The sequence below is a fragment of the Stegostoma tigrinum genome, chromosome 14, assembly GCF_030684315.1.
Source record: "Stegostoma tigrinum isolate sSteTig4 chromosome 14, sSteTig4.hap1, whole genome shotgun sequence".
Classification (NCBI taxonomy): Eukaryota; Metazoa; Chordata; class Chondrichthyes; order Orectolobiformes; family Stegostomatidae; genus Stegostoma; species Stegostoma tigrinum.
In genome coordinates, this window is record NC_081367.1 from 68437458 (window position 1) to 68463622 (window position 26165).

Below are 26165 nucleotides of genomic sequence, written 5' to 3' on the forward strand. Positions count from 1 at the left end.
CCCAGGGCACAATAGTCTACAGAACAAGTGCAGATAAATAGAATTAGTGTAGATTTCTATTTGTTGTTAGGCATGATGGGCTGAAGGGCCTGTTTCCATTCTGTATGACCCTAAGGGCATTAGTCCTGAGATCATGAAAGGTGGTATACAAATGCAAGCCTTTGTTTTTTGCATCCATTCTCCTTTATTCATTCACGGGATGAAGGCATCGCAGGCAAAGCCAGCATTTATTGCCCATTCCTAATTCCCCTAGAGAGCAGTTAAGAGTCAGCCACATTGCTGTGGGTCTGGAGTTACATGTAGGTCAGACCAGGTAAGGCTGGCAGTTTCCTTCCCTGAAGAGGATTAGTGAATCAGATGGGTTTTTCCTGACACTTGGCAATGGATTCACAGTTATCATTAGATTGTTAATTCCAGATATTTTATTGAATTCAAATTCCACCACCTGCCGTGGCGGGATTTGAACCCCAGAACATTATTTAGGTCTTTGGATTAATAGTCCAGCGACAATACCACTAGGCCGTCGTCTCCTGCAGCTTTTAAGCTTTGCTGATGTCGATCTGAAATTTTATGTAGTACAGTTGGGAATGCAAGATAATTAAACCCACAAGATGATGCATTAAACAAATAAATTCAACAACTTCAAACCAGTGTTTATTTTCATGGGTAAAGTGCTATGAGACACATAGAAATTGATGGTCAGCAGGTTAATTACATCACAAATACCATAATAGGTGGAAAAAGGTCTTCTGTTCTATGTACCAATGTTTTAAGGTATGGGTTAGGTACAGTGCCCAGAAATTCAATCAAAGACAGAAATTACTTTTTTTTCTCTCAGTGGAAAAGGAGTGCAATGTTTTCTTTGTAAAGCCATGGGTGCTGGTGTTGGGGGGAGGCAGTAGTTTATTGGCCTTCATGCATGTGAAGCTACTTAAAACATATGGAAAATACTGCGAGCACTGTGAAACTCAGTGTCTATAACACAGTTCAAAAGTTAAGTCTGTTTTACTAAGTTAAGCAAAAAGCCTTCTGGAGGAACATTACAGTAGTAGGCAGTATGTCAATGTGCAAAATATTGAATACTGGGAGGAGATTTACTTCAGGTCTTTGAAAGATGATGTTCACTGCCCTTTGCCTTATTCTTACTACAGACACTCATTGCTGAGGTGACAGCCTGATAGCAACACCCCTTTCAAACCATGCCACTAATAGCTTACGTACAAACCAGCCATGCACTGAACTCCAGACTAGATGCTATAGACCTTCTGTATTCAGTCCTCGCTGGTAGCCACGTGGGGATTGCAGTCACCTGCCGTTAGTTCAAGTAAGCATCCAGCTTCTTTTGAATGTTCTGGAAGGAATCTACTCCCATGTAATCAACTTGACCCTGTTCCCACTTCTTCCTGCGCTCTTCCGAGGAGTCCACTGGATCAGGCTGAGTGAATGAAAGCTGGGAGACAGCTTCACTCAACTTATCCTCCTGTAAGTTTTTAAAACAGAAAGGTCAAACTGTAAGCTTTTAAACCACTGTAAAGGCGCAATGGAATATCTCTGTACATTATTTTAATAGATAGTGTAGGGGGATGGGCTTAAATTAGCTCATTGGTCGGCGCAACATTGAGGGCCGAAGAGCCTGTTCTGCGCTGTATTGATCTATATTAATAATGACTGCAATGTTGAATTATATAACATGAAGACGCATCAGCTAATTAATGCGTCTTTCTTTATCTGATCAGCAGTCTATTTTTGTATTGATTGTTATTAAGCAATAAACAAAATGCAAATAGAAAATTCTCCCATGCACATGTCTGGAGCTGAGACATCGCCTTTTAACTAAGAAGTCACGTACTGCACTCGCACAATCTTAAAACAGCACTCACGTCAATACTATTGAGTTAGCAAATATTTCCCCCTGATAACAATGTTAATTAACCAAGAGGAACAAAAAGTTGAATGAGAACTGATTGTAGGGACAGGGACCTTTGAAGTTGAGCATACCTTCCTACAGAATGACAAGCCACAAGTGAAAGCCAGTGCATAGACCAAGCATGACAGCTGTAAGGTTGCCAGACATATTTGTGAAGACAGAGAAAAAAAGTCAATGTGGGAACTTTCACATATCAGTTTACTGCATACAATAATGGCTTCTCATCTCGACCGCCTTCCAGAGATCTAACAAACTGGGAATTAAACTTGGACACAACAGCCGAATGTTGAGGAGGCTGCCCAGAGCCGGAGGTCTGAATTTTCCTGGTAGGAGAAGGTTGAGACAATGACATTGAACCACACTGCTTGGGAGTGAGTGCTGAAGGAGCGTTCCCATTTCCTGAGGAAGGCAGCGTACATCCTCTGTCTCGTATTTGGTCAGGACTGGAGGAAGTGGGTGAGGGGGAGGTGGCAGAGTGGGTTGTGCTGGAAGGCGATGCGAGGGGAGGGTGGGTACACAATCGCGTCGGCAGCACCTCAGACTTTTTCTCAAGGTATCAAAGAGGCACCCTGACTTCTAGACCAAAAAAAAAGTTACATATTTCTTCACGGCTTTCTTATTGTGAGCAGCCTCCAGTAGGCCCTTTAAAGACCACTAGTGGCCTAAGGCTTGGTCCACCCAGGAGAAGCATGCTTGGTGCAATTCTGCTAATTTGCACTTTGAATTTCAATCAGAGAACTCCATCCAGCTACAGATGCACAGCTTTTAAGAGCTGCCTTATTCCTCTATCAGGTGCCTCGGCCGCTTTTGCTTTTACAGGCTTGCCCGAATATCATTATCCAGGTGGCCTTTCAGCTTCAAAGGGGTGATATTCCACTCATGGCCCCATGCACACATGCTGCCCCACCTCCCCCAACCACCGCTCCCCCACCTCAACTCTGGCCACCAGTTTTACTGATATTGAAATTTGTCCCAGTTGTGTTTTTTCTCCCCCGCCACCGCGCCCTCCCCCCCCCCCCCCCCCCCCCCCCAACCCACACACACACACAAAAGAGGGTTGTGGGAGATGATGCCTCAATTTGCTCGATGAAGCAAATATCTAGGGCTGGCATGGTTTGCCCGAGCTAAGACTGCAGTGTGCCCTTTTGTATAGCTAATTTAGTTGAAGGAGACACATATCTATGTGACACAGAGCAGAGATCAAGCATCAGGCAGAAACTGGGCTTATCATTTCTTTTTCATTGTCTCGAATGATCAACGAAGTGAGAGCTGAGTCCTCAATCATCACTTTGAAAGCTTACAATAAATAAATTAAAAGGTGATTTAATTCCTACTCAGATTTTGGGAGTAATTTGTTTAACTAAGGGTGCTGCTTCCCAAGCTAATGTATGTACGGCCCTTGGGAGTACGTTGGAAGAGAAACTGTCTTGATGTTTTCCTAAACAACCTGTTCAGAGATGCAGTAACACACCGTGTGGGGCAGGTGGGACTTGAGCAGGCTTCTTGGCCCAGAGGTAGGGGCATTATCACTGCACCACAAGAGCCCTATCTAAGAGAAAGTGTCTGGTGATCTATCAATTTTTACTCCTCGTTATTAGCCCATTAGCCCAGAAGGCTGCATAGAGTTTGATAAGAGGTTTTCAAAATTATAAGTGGGCTGGACAGAGTAGCGAGAGAGGAGCTGTTTTCAGTTGTAAAAAAACAAAAGAATGAGAGGGCATAGACTTAAAGGGATGTGCGAAAGATGCAAATGTGGTGGGATTCAAATATATTTTCACACAGTGAGTGGTTAGGGTATGGAATGCACTGCATGGAAATGTGTTGGAGGCGGGTCCAACTGAGGTATTCAAGAGGGTATTGGAAGTTTATTTGGATTGAAATGATGTGCAAGCATATGGGAGGGGGAAGGCAGGAGATTGGTATTCAGGGATAGAACTAGAGTGGTTATGATGGACTGAATGGCCTTCTTTGCCATAACAATTTTGGGATTCTGAGCCTGCTTCCTTCAAGATTCCATTGCTGCTGATCAACATAAAGACACTGGGAGGCGCTGGGAGGGTTTCTGGTGCCATGTAATACAGGACAGGAACAGCACCAATTTCGCCCATCGTGTCCAAGGGGTGGCATGATGGCTCAGTGGTTAGCAATGCTGCCTCACAGCACCAGGGACCTGGGTAAGATTCCACCCTCGAACAACTGTGTGTGGAGTTTGCACATTCTCTCTGTGTCTGCGTGGGTTTCTTCTGGGTGCTCCGGTTTCCTCCCACAGGCCAGTGATGTGCATTTTAGGTAGCTAACAAAGTGTGGAGCTGGATGAACACAGCAGGCCAAGCAGCATCTCAGGAGCACAATAGCTGACGTTTTGGGCCTAGACCCTTCATCAGAGAGGGGGATGGGGTGAGGGTTCTGGAATAAATAGGGAGGGGGAGGCGGACCAAAGATGGATAGAGGAGAAGATAGGTGGAGAGGAGGCAGACAAATTAAAGGGGCAGGGATGGAGCCTGTAGAGGTGGGGAGGTAGGGAGGGGATAAGTCAGTCCAGGGAGGACGGACAGGTCAAGGGGGCGGGATGAGGTTAATAGGTAAGAAATGAAGGTGGGGCTTAAGGTGGGAGGAGGGGATGGGTGAGAGGAAGAACAGGTTAGGGAGGCGGGGATGAACTGGGCTGGTTTTGGAATGCAGTGGGGCGAGGGGAGATTTTGAAGCTTGTAAAATCCACATTGATACCATTGGGCTGCAGGGTTCCCAAGTGGAATATGAATTGCTGTTCCTGCAACCTTCGGGTGGCATCGTTGTGGCACTGCAGGAGGCCCAGGATCGACATGTCGTCCAAGGAATGAGAGGGGGAGTTGAAATCATTCACGACTGGGAGGTGCAGTTGTTAATTGCAAACCCGAGCTTAGGTGTTCTGCAAAGCGGTCCCCAAGCCTCCACTTGGTTTCCCTGATGAAGAGGAAGCCACAACGGGTACAGCTGAAGCAGTATACCACACTGGTAGTTTAGCCGTACTAAATTGCCCATTGTGTCCAAGGATATGCAGGCTAGATGTATCAACCATGGGAAATGCAGGGTTGTAGGGTTACTGGGATAGGGTGTGGGGTGGGTCTGGGTGGGTTGCTCTTCAGATTGTCAGTGTGGACTTGATGAGCCAAATGGCCTGCTTCCACACTGTAGGAATTCTAATTTCAAAAGTTCAATACCTTTGTCAAAACGTTAACTTCTGATGTCACAGAATCAGAAAGTATCATTCCATACATCATTGAATTAATGTGTCATTTCCTTTTTCTATAAGTGAATGTATGCACTTATGTTGATGAAAAAGTAGTTCGGCAGATTTCTATGCGCAGCCAACTCAATAATCTGAATTGCAAATTCAAACAGGAAGGTTGCAAACACACAAAACCTAACAAAGAAAAACACTCCAATGGTGTTCCATTCACCAAGGAAAGGTGACAGTGAGTTGTGGAGGGAGAGTTTAATCTGGGCTGATCAAAATCTGGCCAAAATGATGGCTTTTGGAAACAGTCCTAAAGAAGAGGAGACTAGCAGACACGCAGTAGTAGTTCAGGAAGACCGTACAGAAACTATCATAACATTATATAACTATCATAACATTATATAACTATCGTAACATTAGCCCCAAATTGTGCAGTTGAGGTGATAACAAGGTGTGTAGCTGGATGAACACAGCAGGCCAAGCAGCATCTCAGGAGCACAAAAGCTGATGTTTCGGGCCTAGACCCTCACTTCTGATGAAAGGTCTAGGGCCAAAACGTCAGCTTTTATGCTCCTAACATGCTGCTTGGCCTGCTGTGTTCATCCAGCTCCACACCTTGTTATCTCAGATTCTCCAGCGTCTGCAGTTCCCACTATCTCTGCGCAGTTTAGGTGGTTTGGCAAGGCTAAATTGTCCATAGTGTCCAGGGATGTTACAAGCGAGGTGGGTTAGCCATGGGAAATGCAGGGTTACAGGCTTAGGGTGATCTGGGTGGAATATTCTTCGGAAGGTCAATGTGAACCCGTAGTGCCGAATGGCCTGCTTCCACACTGTAGGGGATTCTATGATTCTATCAACAGCTGGTGAAGTAATATCTGGAGAGGAAAAAAAAGGGCCATGGAGTGCAGGATAACTGAGGAAGTCATTTAAGACTGAGGGTGTTGGAGAGAAAAGATGCAGAAAGGCCGGAAGAATTTGATGAGTAGTTTATATTGAAGACAATGTAGGACAGAGGCCAGAGTATGTCAACGATGGATGAATGAGAGGTGCTGCAGAATAGGATACAGGTTACCATGTGTTGCACAGCTTGGGGCTTGTAACTTTGTGACAAGCCTTGGAGGCAACAAAAAATGGGGGAAAAAACCGTTTCATTAGCAGGGCTGGGGATGCTACCCAGGTAGAAATAGATGGTGTTGGTGAGGGTTGTCTGGACACCCAGCAAGGAGGTGGAACGAGATGGTCCACTGGTATCTGTGGAAAAGCAGTATGCAATGGGAAAAATTTGGGATCCTCTGAACAAGACCATTAGCGTACAGTAGACGCCAAATATGTGCATTTAATTAATAAATTTATTCATTTCAAAAATTATTTCAGCTGATTTCCAGAAAATATCTACAAATCACATTGTTAAACGGGGCCAATTTTGTTTTTTATAGCCGCTTTGTCTACGTGTTAGTTGATCTCCAACATGTCAAGAAAAATGTCCCATCCAACGTGCCTGTCAGCGTTTCAGCATGCTTAAGTCTACATTTCTCAGGGCAACGTACCTCTTGCGTACCAGAACTGGTCTCCTTTGAGATACCGTACTCTGTAAGCAATGGTAAGACAGATGTTGTGAAGGTGTCCCACCAAATGTTGAGGAATTCAGGGTGAATAATGGTGGAATAATCGTCACTATCTCGTATCACACATCTCGTTGTTGGGTCGTAGGAGTAGTTCCAAGGTTTGACGTTACCAAGAAAGTGGGCTACCTTGGCATCAGCACCATACCTAGGATTTCACAGATTTCACACAATTAATGTTCCAGTCGAAATCATCACTCAGATAAATATAGTAGCCCTCCCAAAGTTAATGTTCATTGTGAACCAAAGAATATGCTTTTGGTAAGGACAGGTAAGTTATAATAGATCATGGAGATTCTACGCTATCACACAGTATAAGATCATGACTCTGTGTAAAGCGCAGTGTGGGCAGAAAAAAAAGATACTAGGAGGAGGCTGTTTGGCCTTCAAGCCTACTACCCCTTTCAACACATCATGGCTGATTATGCAACTCAGTACCTGTTCCTGCTTTCACCCTAAAGATAATGCACAATGCAGAATAAGCGCAAAATATATCGTGTGAAGGAGTGTACTAAGGAGTGTGCATTCGAGCACTGAATATGCCTTAAAAGGTAGACTATCTTTGCAACATAACATATAGTGATAGGCATCATTCAGTGTTACTCCACAGTGCAATGTCATTCCTTCTATGAATCATAGAGCTAAGGCAAGCAACTATATTAAACAGGTAACATACTTTCAACCCAGCAACAGAAACCAGGTCTGAGTGCTTGCTTTAAATGATGAGGTTGGTGCACAGATGTCAATCATCGCAAACAACTTCAAAGGGGCTTTGAAATGACACCAGTTTCCCTGGTCGCGTTGGCTTTGATTGTAGCCGCTAACACTTGTTCCACTGCGGAGAAAGCCTCTCAGTGTCAGATATGAGATCGCTCAGAGTAATAACCTCAACAGATTAGTAATGTTGTCAGTGAGGCTTATTGGTTATCCCTTCAGCTTGAGAAGGAATAAACGGTAAAAAGTAATGTCACCATAGTCCAACCAGTCCATACGGCTGCTCTCTCATTACAGACAGAGAGGGACAACTGGTGCTGGTTTAAGCGGAGGGTCGCTGTGCCTCAGGTGAGGGAAGAGGTTGAGAAGAACTGCCCACCATCGCAATCTCAGCCGGTATGGGAATTTAACCCATGCTGTTGGCATCACACTGCCTGGTAAAACAGCCATGCAGCCAATGAAGGAGAAGAGATAACCCATTCTGCTAAGGAGGTTCAAAGCATTAGTCCAGACAACCGTCATGAGCATTTTCTCTGAGGAATACCTTCCTACTGGGACAAAGTTGAGTAAAGGGCACTAGAGGTGGGTTCTGGGTCTAGGTCGGGGAGAGGAATTATGAGACCTGGTGTTTCTCCTGTTTCACAGCCCCTTATTTATCCCTCCCCCACCCAACTCCCTTTAACAGTCCCTTCATTTCACTTCAGAGTTAGCAACAGCGATGAAAGTATTTTTTATCCCCCGAGGATGTTTCCTGAGATTTTCTCAAGGGCTATATTTCGATTTTCAATGTCTGTTTTTTCTTTCTCAATAACTCATTTGTTGCAATCAAATAATGGCCACATTTATATTTGTGTTGACATATAGGTTATTTGGGATTGAGGCAGAAGCAGCATTAGAATAATTCATCACTATCCTCAATTATTGTCTTTTTCTTTAATCACTCATAGGATGAGGGCGTCTCTTGCTAGGCAGCATTTATTGCCCATCCCTAATTGCCCAGAGGGCAGTTAAGAGTCAACCACATTGCTGTGGGTCTGGAGTCACATGTAGGCCAGACCAGGTAAGGATGGCAGTTTCCTTCCCTAAAGGAAGCAAAATGGGCAATTAATAAACTTTAAGACCTCAAGAGCATAAGTAGGCCATTCGGCCCATTGCCTCAATCAATTAGGTCAGGGCTGAACGCATATTCTGTCAAGTCCACTTTCCTGCCTTTACCCCATCACCCTTGATTCCCTTCCTGATGAAAAACTCTCTCGTCCTTGTATCTCCTTAATGACCCAGCGTCTACAGTCTTTTGTGGTAAAGAATCCCACAGTTACACTCTCCCCAAGAGAAAATAAGTCACAATGACTGTCTTAAAGGGCAACCCTTTGCTCTGAGATTGTACCCTCTGGTCCTAGACTATCCCACATATGGAAAGAATCTCTTTGTATAGCCCCCTAAGAACCTCATAATTTTCAGTAAGGCTGCCTCTCATTCCTCTCAACTCCAATGTGTACCCAACGTTTCTTCATAAAATAACACCTCTATACTCGGGATCAACTTAGTGAACATTCTCTGGACAGCCAGTATATCTTTCCTTGGGTGAGGGGAGCAAAACTGTTCACAGTATTCCAGCTATGGTCCAACTGGTGCTTCCTGTAGTATCAGAAAGACATCTCTGTTTTGTACTTTTCCTCTGAGCTGCAAAGTTCTGCAGTCTTTCCTCATTTAAATAATGTTCAATTATCACGTTTTCCTGTCGAAATGTTCAACCTTACATTTTATCACATTATATTCCATCTGCCCATCTGACTTATGTCTATTTCCCGTTTGTAGACCCTTGTGTCATCCTCACCACTTGCCTTCTCAGTTTTAAGTCACTACTCAAAAACCCAATGAAATCATTAACTAGCTGTAACCACAGCATGTAAATTAGCACAAGACAACAGGCATAAGAACAAAAAGTTTTTTTGCAAAATGACTGACACTTCTCCATGCTAAAAACATCACCGTAACCACACAGGTCACAGCCAATACCATTTCCATCATGAATGTACAAAGCTGAAAGATTTTAGCCAGGCAGTTCCTAATGTTTTCAGTGCATCATAATCTCAGAATTAAGTTTAACATTTGATGATGTATGTTACAACCACATCCAGTACATTCCCCATACCCCACTTGTCCATAGTCCCTGTGGTAAATCCTGAACTCATTCAGCCTTAAGCTAGAGATTTCATGTTAATGTTCAAGGAATTCACTGCCTCAGCAATTTACACATTTCCTGGCTCTCAGGTGGAAGAAGCTCTTTGTTTTTAATTTGCTTCATCTAAAACTGTTCACTTTCTTTACAAGATAATAAAATGTGAGGCTGGATGAACACAGCAGGCCAAGCAGCATCTCAGGAGCACTTTCTTTACAGACTCCTTTCCTTTTCCCCAACTTTCATCCCTCTCATCAAACCTTTGCAGCCTCCCTGGCTCTCCCTTTTTTCCTTGTAGCTTCCCTTTTTGATCTTGCCTCCTTCCCTGTTCTCAGCCTCCTTCTCTCCCCTCTTGCAACCTCTCCTCCCTCTCTCTCTTCCTCCTCAATTTTTCTCAGCATTTTTTTCTCTCTCTTTCCACATCTAACCCTTACAGTATTCCCCTCTCTGTTCATTCCCAATGCTCAGTGACCTTATCTCTCCTCTTTCCCCTCCTGCAAACTGCCCCTTCTGTCTTCCCATCAACTGCAAACTCCTCCTCAATCTTGCTCTCCTCTTGCCCCATAACCCCCAAAGGTGCCAAGTATCTGATCTGATCTGATCTGCCAATCACAGGCAGGGCCAGCCTCATGCTTTCCCCTAATAGGATCAGTCATGAGCCTATCACTAGAAAGCATGGAAGACATTGAGCCTATGAGTGAAGGGATGAGAGGTATGGTTATAAGTTTGCAGGTGACACCAAACTTGGAGGTGTAGTGGACAGCGAAGAAGGTTATCTCAGAGTACAATGGGATCTTCACCAGATGGGCCAATGGACTGAGGAGTGGCAGATGGAGTTTAATTTAGATTAATGTGAGATGCTGCATTTTGGAAAGACAAATCAACTTAATGGTAAGGTCCTGGGGGGTTGCTGAACAAAGACACCTTGGAGCGCAGGTTCATAGTTCCTTGAAAGTGGAGTTACAGGTAGATAGGATAGAGAAGAAGGCATTTGATTTGCTTGCCTTTATTGGTCAGTGCATTGAGTATAGGAGTTGGGAGGGTCATGTTGCATGCTGTACAGGACATTGGTTAGGCCACTACTGGAATACTGCATGTAATTCTGGTTTGCCTCCTATAGGAAGGATGTTGTGAAACTGGAAAGGGTTCAGAAAAGATTTACAAGGGTGTTGCCAGGGTTGGAGAGAGTTTGAACTATAGGGAGAGGTTGAATAGGTTAGGGTAACTTCACAGAGGTTTATAAAATCATGAGGGGGGTGAATAGGCAAGGTTTTTTCTTTGGGGTGGGAGAGTTGAAAACGAGAGGGCATAGGTTTAAGTTGAGAGGGATGAGATTTAAAAGGGCCCTGAGGGGTAACTTTTTCACACAGAAGGTGGTGTGAGTATGGAATGAGTTGCTAGAGGAAGTGGTGGAGACTGGTAGAATTACAATATTTAAAAGGCATCTGGATGGGTATATGAATAGGAAGGGTTTAGAGGAATACAGGCCAAATGGGTCTAGATTTATATAGGATCTGTTCGGCATGGATGAGTTGGACCAAGGGGTCTGTTTCCATTCTGTATACCTCTAGGACACTGTGAGTAGCTCATCATAGGTTCTGTCTTTTCAATTTCCAACTCCCACTGATTTTCCCAGGTATTTTAGGGACAAATTTGCCTTCTGCTCCTTTGTGTTGTGAGGGCTGATTCAGGACCATTGATCCCAAGCTCCGTCAGAGCTTGATGAAGAAATGGGCGACATGTGAACTGACTCTCTAGAAAAAAGCTCACTGTGTCTTAGTACAATCATGTAGTTTGGAAGATAGCAGCAAGTCTTTGATTGAGTAGCTTTAGTCCACACTTGCTGAAGTTTAGAAGAATGAGAGGGTTTAAGCAGGTAAATAAGATACTGGAGGGCCTAGCAAAGTAGGTCAGTCAATAGAGCAGATGTTTCCACTTTGGGCAATCTAAAATGAGAGGTCATAGTTTTCGATGAGCTTTTAAGTTTAGTGAAAACTCTTGGAAGAGTGTAGCTTGATTTCCAGTGCTCTAGTCTACCCCAATGAGGCATAACCTACCAAACAATGGGACTAGTCTATGACTTGTTAATTGTTCTGGGACAAGAAATATATGGGTCTCTACTTTTGGCTGAGTGGATAACGCGATGGGTTAGAAATCCATTGGAATGTCACCGTGCGGGTTTGGATCTTGCTGACTACGTTTTCTGATCTTGTATATTTTCAGGGTAGTTCAGTGGTTAGCACTGCTACCTCACAGTGCCAGGGACCCGGGCGCGATTCCACCCTCGGGCGACCGTCTGTGTGGAGTTTGCGCATTCTCCCTGTGTCTGTGTGGGTTTCCTCCGGGTGCACCGGTTTCCTCCCACAGTTCAAAGACGTGCAGGCTAGGTGGATTGGCCATGCTAAATTGCCCGTAGTGTGCAGGCTAGGTGGGTTAGCCAAGGAAATGCAGTGTTAGGGGAGAGGATGGGGGTGAGTCTGGGTGGGATGCTCTTTGGAGGGTCTGTGTGCACTTGATGGGCCAAATGGCTTGCTTCCATACAGTAGGGATTCTATGATAAGGACAGGGCCCAGTGTACTTGAGGCATTTTGCTCCTGAAGTGAAGGTGATGTGTACACAAAAAAAATGATGCCACTGTGACAGCTTGGTGATTTGGGGCAAGGTTCCTGTAGGCCAAACTGGAAATTGAAGGTACACCTTTGTTTAGCATCATCATCAAGAGCTTCATTCACAGCATGATCTATAAATAAGCTTGCTATTTTTAATGTGCTCTCTCAGTGGATCCATGGAAGTTGTTGACTTCAGCTTTAGCTCTCACCATTGTGGGATAACATTTTCAGGCAGCATTAATCCAGTCAAACATAAGAAAGGCTTGAAAACTGTGGCTCAGCAAAAGCTACACTAGATCTGCCACTTCCAAAAGCTCAAGTTAATCCGTGTCCTAAACAACTGATTTCACATGCAAATCCAATTCTCACTATTTAAATGAACAACATTGCCAGAGCTCAGTAACGGTGTCATGAATCTATCATCGGTTGTTGTAAAAACCCATCCGGTTCACTCAATTTCTCCAGGGAAGGGAATCTGTCATCCTTACCTGCACTGGCCTACATGTGACTCCACACCCATAGCAATGTGGCTCTCTTGAGCGTCCCCTGAAATAGTCGAGGAAGTCACTCAACTCAAGTGCAATTGGAACAGGAAACAAACGTAAGCTTTACCAGCGATACCCACATCCCATGAAAGAATAAACACAGAAACATAGGAAAGAGGACCAAGAGTAGGTCATTCAGCCCTTTGGGCCTCTTCCATCATTCAATATGGCCATGGCTGACCATCCAACTCTGTACCCTCTTCCTGCTTTCTCACCACACCCTTTGATTCCTTTAGCCCTAAGAGCCATATCTAACGCCACTTGAAAATATCTAATCATTTTGCACTCAGCCACTTTGTGGCAGAGAATTCCACAGGCTCATCACTCTCTTTGGATAGATCATGCCTCATAAACCTTACTGAATTTTTTGAAGAGGTGACCAAACACGGGGATGAAGGTAGAGCAGTGGATGTGGTATACATGGATTTAAGTAAGGCATTTGATAAGGTTCCCCAAGGTAGGCTCATGCAGAAATTAAGGAGGCTTGGGACAGGGTGGAAATGTGGCAGATTGGATTCAGAATTGGCTGACCCTTAGAAAACCCTTAGAAGACAAAGGGTGGTAGTAGATGGAAAATATTCAACATGGTGCTCAGTTATGAGAGGTGTACCACAAGGATCTGTCTTGGGTTCTCTTCTATTTGTGATTTTTGTAAATGATTTGGATGGAGTGGAAGGTTGGATTAGCAATACTAAGGTGGGTCACGTTGTGGATAGTGCGGAGGGCTGTTCTAGGTTACAAAGGGACAGTGGTCGAATGCGGAGCTGGGCTGAGAAGTGGCAGATGGAGTTTAAACCTGAAAAGTGTGAGGTGATTCATTTTGAAAGGACAAACTTGAAAGCAGAATGTAGGGTTAACACAAAGATTCTTGGCAGTGTGGAGGAGCAGAAGGATATTGGGGTTCATGTTCACAGTTCCCTGAAAGCTGCCACCCAGGTGGATAGAGTTGTTAAGAAGGCGTATGGTGTGTTAGCTTTCACTAATAACGAGATCGAGTTCAAGTGCGTTGAAGGTATTCAAAAGCCTGGTTTGGCCACATCTAGAGTATTATGTCCAGTTCTGGTCGCCTCATTACAGGAAACATGTGGGAGCGTTGGAAAAGGTACAGAGGAGACTTAGCAGGATGTTGCCTGGAATGGAGGGAAGGTCTTATGAGGAAAGGTTGAGAGAGCTAGGGCTTTTCTCTTTAGAACGACGAAGGATGAGAGATGACTTGATAGAAGTGTACAAAATGATCAGCGGTATAGATAGAGTGGACAGCCAGAGACATTTTCCTTGGGTTGAGGTAGTTCTTATGAGGGGGCATAGTTTTAAAGTGACTGGAGGTAGATATAGGGGAGATGTCAGAGGTAGGCTCTTTACTGAGAGTGGTTGGGGCATGGAATGCATTCCTGGAGAGGGTAGTCGAGTTGGCCTCATTAGGAGCATTTAAGTGGCTATTAGATAGGCATTTGGATGATAGTATAAGGTAGGGGTAGAGGTTAGATAGGCCTTAGGATTAGGGTAAAAGCTTGGCACAACATTGTGGGCCGAAGGGCCTGTCCTGTGTTCTATATGTTCTATGTTCTCTGGCTAAAGAGGTTTCTCTTTATGGAACAATACAGCACAGTCCACGATATTGTGCCAATCTATTATCCTACAAAGATCAAACTACCCTGCATACCCTACATTATACTATCATCCATGTGCCTATCCAAGAGTTACTTAAATGTCGCTAAAGTATCTGACTCCACTACCACTGCCGGCAGCACATTCCCCGCGCCCACCTCAGCTCAGTGAAAAAAGGCCTGCTGCTTATTCTTAGACTGTGACCCTGGTTCTAGACTCCCTGGTCATGAGAAACATCTCTCCTGTGTTTATCCTGTCTAGCCATCTCAGAACTTTACAGGTTTAAGGAAGAAAAAAACAATTAGTCACATTGGAATATTAATTTACATCACATTATACCAGACATGCGTTCAGTGGATTGAGTCTTTTCCTTAAATTCTCCACTTCCACTTTCAAATTGCTTAGTTTCGAATCTTTCCCAACCTACGACCGTTGTACCTGAAGACACATCTACACAAGTGAATTGAAGAACTCCCCACCTACGTCCGTGACACCACCCATGCCCTCCACCTCCTCCAGGACTTCCAATTCCCTGGCCCCCAACACCTCATATTCACCATGGACGTCCAGTCCCTATACACCTGCATTCCGCATGCAGATGGCCTCAAGGCCCTCCGCTTCTTCCTGTCCCGCAGGCCCGACCAGTCCCCCTCCACCGACACTCTCATCCGCCTAGCTGAACTCGTCCTCACCCTCAACAACTTCTCTTTTGACTCCTCCCACTTCCTACAGACTAAGGGGGTGGCCATGGGCACCCGCATGGGCCCCAGCTATGCCTGCCTCTTTGTAGGTTACGTGGAACAGTCCCTCTTCCGCACCTACACAGGCCCCAAACCCCACCTCTTCCTCCGGTACATTGATGACTGTATTGGCGCCGCCTCTTGCTCCCCAGAGGAGCTCGAACAGTTCATCCACTTCACCAACACCTTCCACCCCAACCTTCAGTTCACCTGGGCCATCTCCAGCACATCCCTCACCTTCCTGGACCTCTCAGTCTCTATCTCAGGCAACTATCATCAGGTAACTGATGTCCATTTCAAGCCCACCGACTCCCACAGCTACCTAGAATACACCTCCTCCCACCCACGCTCCTGCAAAAATTCCATCCCCTATTCCCAATTCCTCCGCCTCCGCCGCATCTGCTCCCACGATAAGACATTCTACTCCCGCACATCCCAGATGTCCAAGTTCTTTAAGAACCGCAACTTTTCCCCCCACAGTGATCGAGAACGCCCTTGACCGCGTCTCCCGTATTTCCCGCAACACATCCCTCACAACCCGCCCCCGCCACAACCGCCCTAAGAGGATCCCCCTCGTTCTCACACACCACCCTACCAACCTCCGGATACGACGCATCATCCTCCGACACTTCCGCCATCTACAATCCGACCCCACCACCCAAGACATTTTTCCATCCCCACCCCTGTCTGCTTTCCGGAGAGACCACTCTCTCCGTGACTCCCTTGTTCGCTCCACACTGCCCTCCAACTCCACCACACCCGGCACCTTCCCCTGCAACCGCAGGAAATGCTACACTTGCCCCCACACCTCCTCCCTCACCCCTATCCCAGGCCCCAAGATGACTTTCCACATTAAGCAGTGGTTCACCTGCACATCTGCCAATGTGGGATACTGCATCCATTGTACCCGGTGCGGCTTCCTCTACATTGGGGAAACCAAGCGGAGGCTTGGAGACCGCTTTGCAGAACACCTCCGCTCAGTTCGCAACAAACAACTGCACCTCCCAGTCGCAAACCATTTCCACTCCCCCTCCCATTCTTTCGATGACATGTCCATCATGGGCCTCCTGCACTGCCACAATGATGCCACCCGAAGGTTGCAGGAACAGCAACTCATATTCCGCCTGGGAACCCTGCAGCCTAATGGTATCAATGTGGACTTCACCAGTTTCAAAATCTCCCCTTCCCCTACTGCATCCCTAAACCAGCCCAGTTCGTCCCCTCCCCCCACCGCACCACACAACCAGCCCAGCTCTTCCCCCCCACCCACTGCATCCCAAAACCAGTCCAACCTGTCTCTGCCTCCCTAACCGGTTCTTCCTCTCACCCATCCCTTCCTCCCACCCCAAGCCGCACCCCCATCTACCTACTAACCTCATCCCACCTCCTTGACCTGTCCGTCTTCCCTGGACTGACCTATCCCCTCCCTACCTCCCCACCTATACTCTCTCCACCTATCTTCTTTACTCTCCATCTTCGGTCTGCCTCCCCCTCTCTCCCTATTTATTCCAGTTCCCTCTCCCCATCCCCCTCTCTGATGAAGGGTCTAGGCCCGAAACGTCAGCTTTTGTGCTCCTGAGATGCTGCTTGGCCTGCTGTGTTCATCCAGCCTCACATTTTATTATCTTGAAGAACAAACCTAGCCGGTGTCCCAATATTAACAAATTCCGCATTCCACTTTAAAAGAATTCTTACTGTCATAATGTTATTCCTAATTTAAGGTCAGTAAGAATCGAATACCTCCAGTAACAATGTCAGGACAGACTGATGCAGTTCAATCTGTTTCCTCTCCATTGTAATATCCATGATTTTAGGACAGGAGCAGGGATCTCATCCTGAGGTCACAAAAGGCACTAAACAAATGCAAATCATTCCATCCCTGTATCAGACAAAACTGTTGTTCCCGGGCTAGAGAGACGGAGGGTCTTCGGTTGTGGAGGTTAAACGGCAGATTAGTAAAGGGAGGGGTCACTGTTTTAGGACAAGGATTCTGATCACTTCCGAATGGGATGTGAATTTCTAGATGGCTGTGCATGCTGTCACTGAATATGTTTAAGGCTGGGACAGAGAGATTTCTGGTCTCTCAGGGAATTGAGGAGAATGGGAAATGGGCAGCAGTTGGAGCTGAATGTCATGTCATGGTCATATTGAATGGTATAGGAGTCTCAACGCATCACATGATGCACTTTTGCCCATTCTTTCAGGATTCTAAATGGAGTGGATTTTATAATCTGTGACCAAGAGAGGGATCCAGGGCTTAACAGCAAGTGGCTCTCTCCATACAAAGAACAATTATTCTTGCCAAACAACTGAAATATAGAGATATAAAGAAGGATGCTGATTGGCTCATTCAGCCTCTATGCAAAAGCAGTATAGCTAGCCCTACCCTTTCCCCGTCACGCTGCAAATATTGCCCTCTTTTTCCTATATGGATCTCTTTATAAAGCTATCATTGAGTCCACCATCATGTTTGAGTTTTCTTTCGAAGACAATACTCTGTACGTACTTACTGTTTGAAAGCAGGAAGGTAAGAATAGACTGCGACAGTGCTGAGGTTGTAAATGAAAGGTAGGTGCTTATTGATGTCTGCTGTTGCCCAGTTGCTGTAGAAGCTGTTCAATAAACCCTGGTCCCCACCTAAATTAAAACAAAACTTCGAAGTGTTAAGATGATACACATCATTCTTTTAACGACAAATCACATTTATTGTATTCACACTTGTGTAATGATGGCTGTGTTCAGGGTTTCAAACGAACAGGGTTGCAAAACAGGGGCGAATGTTTGGTGACAGGAGATTTAGAAATCTAAAGAGAAAGACTGAGGCATTCCACTGTAGGTAAAACCATGTAGGAAGGGAGAGAATACTTGACCAAAAGAAGAGTACCATGAACAGAACTGAAAAAGTTCAAATGTGAGGTTCTTTTGAATGTTTGAAGCATCTGCGATAAGATAGAGGGAACAAATGGTAAAAACTGATATAGATGGAATTACCATTGTCAAGGCATGATTACAAGGGACAAAGTCAGAAGTCGCACAACACCAGGTTATAGTCCAACAGATTTATTTCAAATCACAAACTCTCTTAGTGCACCTGACAAAGGGGCTATGGTCCGAAACCTCATGATTTCAAATAAACCTGTTGGACTATAACCTGGTGTCATGTAACTTCTGACTTCGTCCAACCCAGTCCAACACTGGCACGTCCACATCATAATCACGAGCGGATAAAAGTTTGGAAAAGAAACACTCCAGAGTATAAAATATTTCAGTATGATAGAAAAAACGTCAAAAGAGGGGGGTGGGCTTGGTAGGAAAGTATGATAAAAAAAGATGTAAGCATGTTACCATCTTGCTTCAGAAGATCATGGAGTAGAATCAGTATTGAGAGAATCTGAATCAAGAAAACATTGGTGGATGTCATTTACAGGCTGCTGAACAGTAATTATTGGATTCCAAGTCATTCATGGGATAAGGGTGTCACTGGTCAGGCCATCATTAAATGGTACCCAAGTTGACCGGCGCATTTAAGAGTTTACCCTATTGCTGTGGACCTGGAATCTCCATTTAGGCCACACTGGGTAATAAGAGCAGATTTCCTTCTCTTAACAGATGCCATTTTTTAACAACAATCAACATGACTACCACTGGCTAACTCTTTATTCCAGATTTTTATTGATTTCAAATTTCACCAGCTGCCACCGTGGGATTTAAACCTCTGTCCCCAGAACATTAACCCAGGGTTCTGAATCGCTAGTCCAATGACGCGACCGCTATGCCATTGCTTTCCCCATTATTCTACTGGACAGAGCATTAAACAAGAAATAATTGGACATTGTGAAAAAAAGGCAATGTAATAATTATGGGAGACTTTAATCTTCATGTACAATTGCAGTGGGGCTAGAATCACAAGTAGGTAGTTTCCTTCCCGAAAGGACATTAGTGAAGTAGATGGGTCTTTGCAACAATGGGTTTATAGTCAGAATTAGGTGTAATCATTTCAGAATTTTAAAAAAAAGTTGTCTTTGAATCTGCTGTGATAGGATCTAAACCAGGTCCCTAGAACATCACTTGGATTCCAGCAACAATACTCTGCTAGGCAGTGGCTCACCTAGAAATCAAAACAGTGATACAGTAATGGAAAATCAGGGATATTGGAGGAGATTTAAGGAGTGCGTGAGGCCATGGGAATATTCAAAAACAACGATGAGCATGTTAAAACCGAGGGGTTACCAATCATCAGAACAATTGAGTGTTGACAATAGTTCACAAATATCTGGCAGCCTCAGCTGTCATCCTACTAAAACAGGACACTAAATCCGATATTAAAATCTTGCTGCGTTGAATCTGCCAAAAACTGCCTGAGTGGAATGAGAGTGGGCCTAACTGCAAAGGGTGAGCAGTACTGAACCAAACGCTTGAGCTGAAAATGGAGTTTGGCAATAGTTTGTTTACATTCTTGAAAAATTCCTCAATAACACAATCGTCACTAGAATGTTGAATGTCCCATTAAACTCAAGATCTAAATGGTCCATTTGCCTTTTAACTGAGCTGGGTGGGTCTGTTTACCCTTTGCATTTAACAATGCAGCAGAAAGGTAAAATGGTCTGGCTCCCTTCTCCATCTCAGCTAAATTATAAAACGAACGTTGCACTCCCCACTTTTAAAGTGTAGGTGAGGTTATAATGTGTAAGCCTGGGACACTTTATCTCAAATTCCTACAGGGAATGTTTTTACTTTCGGCTGTTCTGCACCATACATGGTGAGGTTGTCCAGCATTTGCCCTGCAGTTTTCAAAATGCACTCCCACAAATACGGAGTTCACTTCAGCAAGAAATATTTGTGACAACTTTTAGTCTCACAGAAACACATTCAGAACATTCTCTCCCCTATCCCCAAATGTTAAAAAGAATCTGGATAACTTGATACAGTTACAAAGATCTTGTTACAACAAAGCACTTATATTCAACTCTCACAAGGTATGAGAGTCTGTGGCTCTTGGAAATTTATTTTTAAGGTTGAGATGAGTGCTGCCAATGCCTGGAATCCTGAATCCTTCCCATTTTGACACCCAAAGCAGTAACAAATACTCTCATCCTAACATAGAATCGAGGGTAAAACTGGCTGTTATAACAACGTGGATTAGTCAGGAGTATTCTCGTCCCTGGGTGAAAATATTATGTGGTTCCAGCATCTAATCTAAAGGCATTTCATAGTGACATTCAGTCTTAATGCAGGAACTAAAGTACAAGGCATAAACTGACAATATATTGCAGCACTGGGGCAGTACTCTGCTGCTTGGAGCCACACCTGGTACAAAAGATGATGCTTAAGTGGTTGGAGGTCGATCATCTCAGCTCCAGGACATCTCTGCAGGAGTTCCTCAGAGTAGTGTCCTAGGTCTAATCATCTTCAGGTGCTTCATCACTGACCCTCCATCCATGATAATGTCTGAAGTATGTACGCTTGCTGATAATTACACAACTTTCAGCACCATTCAAGACTCCTGAGATATTGAAGAAGTCCATGCCAAGTGTAGCAGGACCCAGACAATGTTCAGGTTTGGGCTGATGAGTGGCAAGTAACATTCTTGCCACACAAATGCCAGGTTATGACCATCTACCAGAGAGAATTGGCCCTTGTCATTCAATGGCATCACCATCCCTAAACTCCCATGAATCGACATACTTGGGATTCCCATAGACCAAAGAGTGAACTGGACTACCTTAGATTTTTCCAAATGCTTAATAATCAATTCTAACACCTTCCCCACAACTGACATTAAGCTAACTGGCTCATAGTTTCCTGTTTTCTGCCTCACTTCCTTGATTGGAGGGGCTTTACAGATAAGCAGCTGGAGGTGCCACAAAATACTATGGCAACAACAGCAGGTTAGAACCAAAAACTCCTGCAGTGAGTAATGCACCTCCTGACCCTCAAACCTGGTGCACCACCTACAGAACACAAGTCAGGGGTGTAATGGAATACTCTCCACTTGCCTGGATGTAACTCAAGACTCTGGACTGACACCACGTGGACTGTAATGGTGCAAAAAGGTAACTCACCACCACCTTTCCAAGGGATGCCCATATTTCATGAATGAATTTTTAAAAATTGCTACTTTCTAGTCTAATGGAACCTTTCTTAGATTGAGTGAATTTTGGGAAGTTAACGCCAATGCATATATTACCTCATCAGGCAACTCTTTTAAGACTCTAGGATGAAGTCCAACAGGCCCTGGACAGTAGACTTCAATAAAGTTCCTTCAACCTCCCGATTTATAGGGTATTACTTGGATTTTTTTGTATCTGCTATGGTGAAGACAGAAGCACAATTCTATGCATTACATCTACCACTTCCTTGATGTTGTTGACTTGTTCGCCGAGCTGGCTTATTCTCATTCAACGTCACTTAGCATGGTGTCAAAATATCAGTGCAGCCTCCGATGAAGCGATGTTATTCTACTCTGTTCGGAATTTATACTGTTTGGTCCTTTATGGCAAGTAGTGTCATTCCCAGTTTTGATCTGCATGGGTTTGTATATGGGGTCCAATTCTACGTGTTTGTTGATTGCAATATAGGTGGAGAACCATGCCTCTAGGAATTCCCGTGCGTGTCTATGTCTGGCTTGGGCTACAATGGTTATGTTGTCCCAGTTAAACTGATGGCCTTCATTGTCTGAATCACCGATATTAAGCAGAGTTCATCATGCTGTTTTGCTTCTAGTTGGTGTTAGTGTATTCTGATGGCTAGTTTCCTTCCTGTCTGTCCGGTATAATGTTTGTGGCAGTCGTTGCATGGTATTTTGTAAACCACATTGGTTCTGCATGTTGTGGGAATGGGGTCTTTAATCCTTGCAAGTCCTTGTCATAGAGTGGCTGTGGACCACCATGATTGCTAGTGGTCTTAGAAGTCTTGTTCTTGTTCTCCAATATGTTCTTGCTGTAGGGCAGTGTGGCCAGTGTGTTAGGGTGTACTGTGTCCTCCTGTTGTTGTCCGTTGAGTAGGCATCTGCAGACAGTAGCCCAAGCCCAACATCGACACGCACGGCAATTCCTAGGGGCATGGCTCTCCACCCATAATGCAATCAACAACACCATATACAAACGCATGCAGATCAAAACCAGAAATGGCAGTACTTACTATAACAGACCAGACAAATCCCAAGCGGAGTAGAATAACATCGCTTCATCAGAGGCTCTACTGATGATGTCAGCATGGTGACAAAATGTCTGAACGATAACTGTACTGTTCTATGTTCTATGTTCTATAACAAGCCAGCTCGGTGAGCAAGTCAACAAACTCACCCACAATCCGAGCCACAGATCTTTGCCAAAGCTTTGAACTACCATTTCCTTATTATATATTCGTAACTCCCTGTCTAGAGAACCAATGTTCACCTCACTTACTCTTTTCCCATTTAATACCAATAGAAAACCTTGCTATCTGTTTTTAGATATCTAGTCAGCTTCATCTCATGTTCAAATTTATTTGTCTTCATTAACCTTTAAGTCATTTTCTGTTGTTCTTTGAACTTAGATGAGTTAATTGAGCTTCCGCTAATCTATGCTCAATTATATCTTTCTTCCTTAAAATTGATGCTTTCCTTAACATCTTTTGTTAAGCATGAATGGTGGTTTGTCTCTTTGGAAGATTTCTTTGCAGTGAGAATTACATTTTCTGAGCATTCTGGCATATCCCTTGAACTATATGCCATTGCTTCTCCAATCATTTCTCTCCTAGCCTCATATCACAATTCACTTCAACTAGCTCAGCATTACAGGCCCAAATAACTGCTCACATTTAAGCTTAAATACTAGTCTTACACCCATTCTTCTCTTCATACTGAACGTAAATTTAAATCACTTTTATGGTCAGTGGTGCCTTTACTCAAACACACAATACAGCACAACAATTCCTCAACTAAGGAGATTCTGAATCCCCTGTTTATATCTATTGGCCAGGGCTTTCTGATTGGCCCAGATTAACAGCCCCAATTAAGGATCTCATAGATGTGCCTGGTTCCAGACACTACATCAAGTTTACCACAGCTGGATCTAAACTGCGTTGCTTTATTTTTTTATTCATTCATAGGATGCGGACACATGCTGGCTAGGTGGCATTTATTGCCCATCCCTGACTGCTGTAGGGTCTGGAGTTCACATGTAGGCCAGACCAGGTAAGGATGGCAGTTTCCTTCCTTAAAGGGCATTAGTGAACCAGATGGGTTTTTCCTACAATCAATTCACAGTCATCATTAAATCCTTAATTCCAGATATTTTTATTGTATTCAAATTCCACCATCTGCTGTGGTAGGATTTGAACCTCGGTCCCCAGAACATTATCTGGGTTAACAGTCCAGCGATAATACCACTAGGCCGTAGCTGCCCCAGAGGGAACTATCTTGAAAGCAGTGTAAAAACTCCTTAATGACTATTACAAGAACATGTCTCCAGTTTACTTGTAGATTAAACACAAGAATAGGTCAATTCATTTGCATTAATGATGGATGTGAGATTTTTGATCAAGTTTCAGACTCTTGCGATACGTGAAAAAGCTATAAACTAGAATGTAGCAATGTCTGATTTTCTAATCAGTTCCGTGCTTTCTCTTGTTTGTTCATACCTACTGGTGTTGCTGCATTTAGCAGCCTGAAGGGAACACTATATATACATTGTAACTTTGAAACAATTTTGCAATACATCAGACTGGAACACTAAGGGTGGAAACCCACGGCTGCCAACCTGTCACCAGAAATCAGACCACCCATTCTATACAGGCTGTGTATATCCAGGTCAGTGGATTTTCATTTGTTCTGCTACTTCACCAAATAACACAACTTTCTACAACTGTTCAAAACTCTCCCGGTGTTCATCTGTATGGGTGGCTCAGTGGTTAGCAATGCTGCCTCACAGCGCTAGGGATCCAGGTTTGATTCCACCCTCTGGCAACTGTGTGGAGTTTGCACATTCTCCCTGTGTCTGCGCGGTGCTCCGGTTTCCTCCCACAGTCCAAAGATGTGCAGATTAGGTGGAGTGGCCGTGCTAAGTTGCCCATAGTGTCCAGGGGTGTGTAGATTTGGTGGGTTATAAGGGGATGAATCTGGGTGGGACGCTCTGAGGGTCGGAGTGGACTTGTTGGGCCGAAGGGCCTGTTTCCACACTGTAGGGATTCTATGGACATTTCTATATTCTTGCCAGAAATATAGGAAATCCATCAAGCTCAGCTCAGTAAAATCTTTCATTATATTTTTAATTCAGGGCAATTTACTTGAAAGTAAAAAGGCAACAAATTAAAAATAAAGCTCACAGTAAGGAACTGGAAATATTATGCAAAAAAGGGTATCAAAGTGTACCCTCCGTGCTGGGCTCACTCTCCACCGCGTTGGGCCCCCTCCCATCTGCACTGTGCCCACTTGAGGTCCATGCTGGGCCTACTCTCCTCCGCACTAGGCCCACTCAAGGTCCACCTTAGGCCCACTCTCCTCCACGATGGGCCCACTCCCCTCTGCGCTGGACCCACTCAAGGTCCGCGCTGGGCACATTCTCCTCCGCACTGGGCCCACTCTCCTCCACGCTGGGCTCGCTCTCCTCCGTGCTGGGCCCACTCTCCTCCGCGCTGGGCCCACTCTCCTCCGCGCTGTGCCCGCTTGAGGTGCCTGCTGGGCCCAGTGAAGGTCCGCGCTGGGATTGCTCTCCTCCGTGCTGGGCCCACTCGAGGTCCGTGTGCTGGGCTTGCTTGAGGTCCGTCGTTTGTTCAGATTGGTAAGGGGGTGTTTGAAAACAAAGGATGGAGGCAATGCTGGTCCAGGGTCCAATAATGGCTGGCAGCACAGGGGTGATGGATGAATAGAACCTGGTATCCCAGATCAAGAAAATTAAATAAATTTGTGTCATCATCTGATAGGAACCAGAAGCAGAAAGATGGCAGAAAACTGCAGAGCGGAGGAATTTTCAGAACTTTCATGCATAAATTAACAGGGAAACCAGCAAACAGGCTCAGCAGGTAATAGGGAAGGAGATGGAATGTTGGGCTTATTTTTAAGGGTATTGAGTATAAAAACAGGGAGCTTTTGCTAAAACTGTATAAGGCACTAGTCAGACAGCTGGAATACTGTGTGCAATTTTGGGCTCCTTATCCAAGAAAATATATAGTGATGTTGGAGGCGGTCCAGGGAAGGTTCATTAGGCTGATACCAGGTCTTATGAGGAGAGGTTTGAGTTGTTTGGGCCTGTACTCGTTGGAATTTATAAGAATGAGAGGCAAATTTACTGAAACATACAAGAATTCTTGAGGGGCTTGTCAAAGTGGCATTTTTTTATTCCGTGTGGAAGATTCTGGGACCAGACAGCATAATCCTAGACTACAGGGTTCTGGAGTTAGGATGGCGATGAGGAGGAATTTCTTCTCTCAGAAGGCAGTGAATTTGTGGAATTCTTTACTGCAGACAGATGTTGAGGTTGCGTCATTACATATAGTCAAGGCTGAGGTAGACAGATTTTTAATCAGGGAAGGAAGTAAGGGTTATGGGGAAAATGGCAGAGAAGTGGTGTTGAAATGATCAGGTCAGGCATGATCTCATTGAAGAGGCGAGGAGACCCGATAGGCCAAATGATCTAATTCTGCTCCTACATCTGGGTTATCAGTGTGGAAGTTTACACTCTCGGAAGAACTTAGTTACTACTTCTCAACAAGTGGTGAAATTGCCCAGAAAAGTTGCAAAACACCCTTCTTGCCTTGCTTTCACTAATTAATCTCATTGATGAAACACAGCTGTAATGTTAAGTCACTTCCTCAGTATTCATTAAAACTGACAGCTCAATGAGCCAACATTAAACTGTAATCTAGCTCACTAAGGCTGAAAAATTATGCAAGAATAGTGTTGTAATGTCAATGCCTGCTCTTCTAATTAGGATTCTATACTTAAAGCTGCAAAACTAGTGAAGATTTTCAGAACTACAACCGTCAATTCACAGCAATGAAGTAATAACAGTTAGTCAGGGA

General features: G+C 44.5%; 1 protein-coding gene across 1 annotated transcript in view; it reads right to left on the reverse strand.

Moving 5' to 3' along the window:
* Positions 1 to 632: 632 nt before the first annotated feature.
* The window catches only part of LOC125457393 (glycogenin-1-like), an 85690-nt gene continuing 60157 nt past the window's right edge, over positions 633 to 26165 (reverse strand). The window contains exons 5-7 of the mRNA XM_048541551.2: positions 17675 to 17801; positions 6692 to 6914; positions 633 to 1480 (exon numbers count right to left, since the gene is read on the reverse strand). Coding sequence (XP_048397508.1) covers positions 1316 to 1480; positions 6692 to 6914; positions 17675 to 17801 — 515 coding nt within the window. The 3' untranslated portion in view covers positions 633 to 1315. The remainder of the gene's footprint in view (positions 1481 to 6691; positions 6915 to 17674; positions 17802 to 26165) is intronic.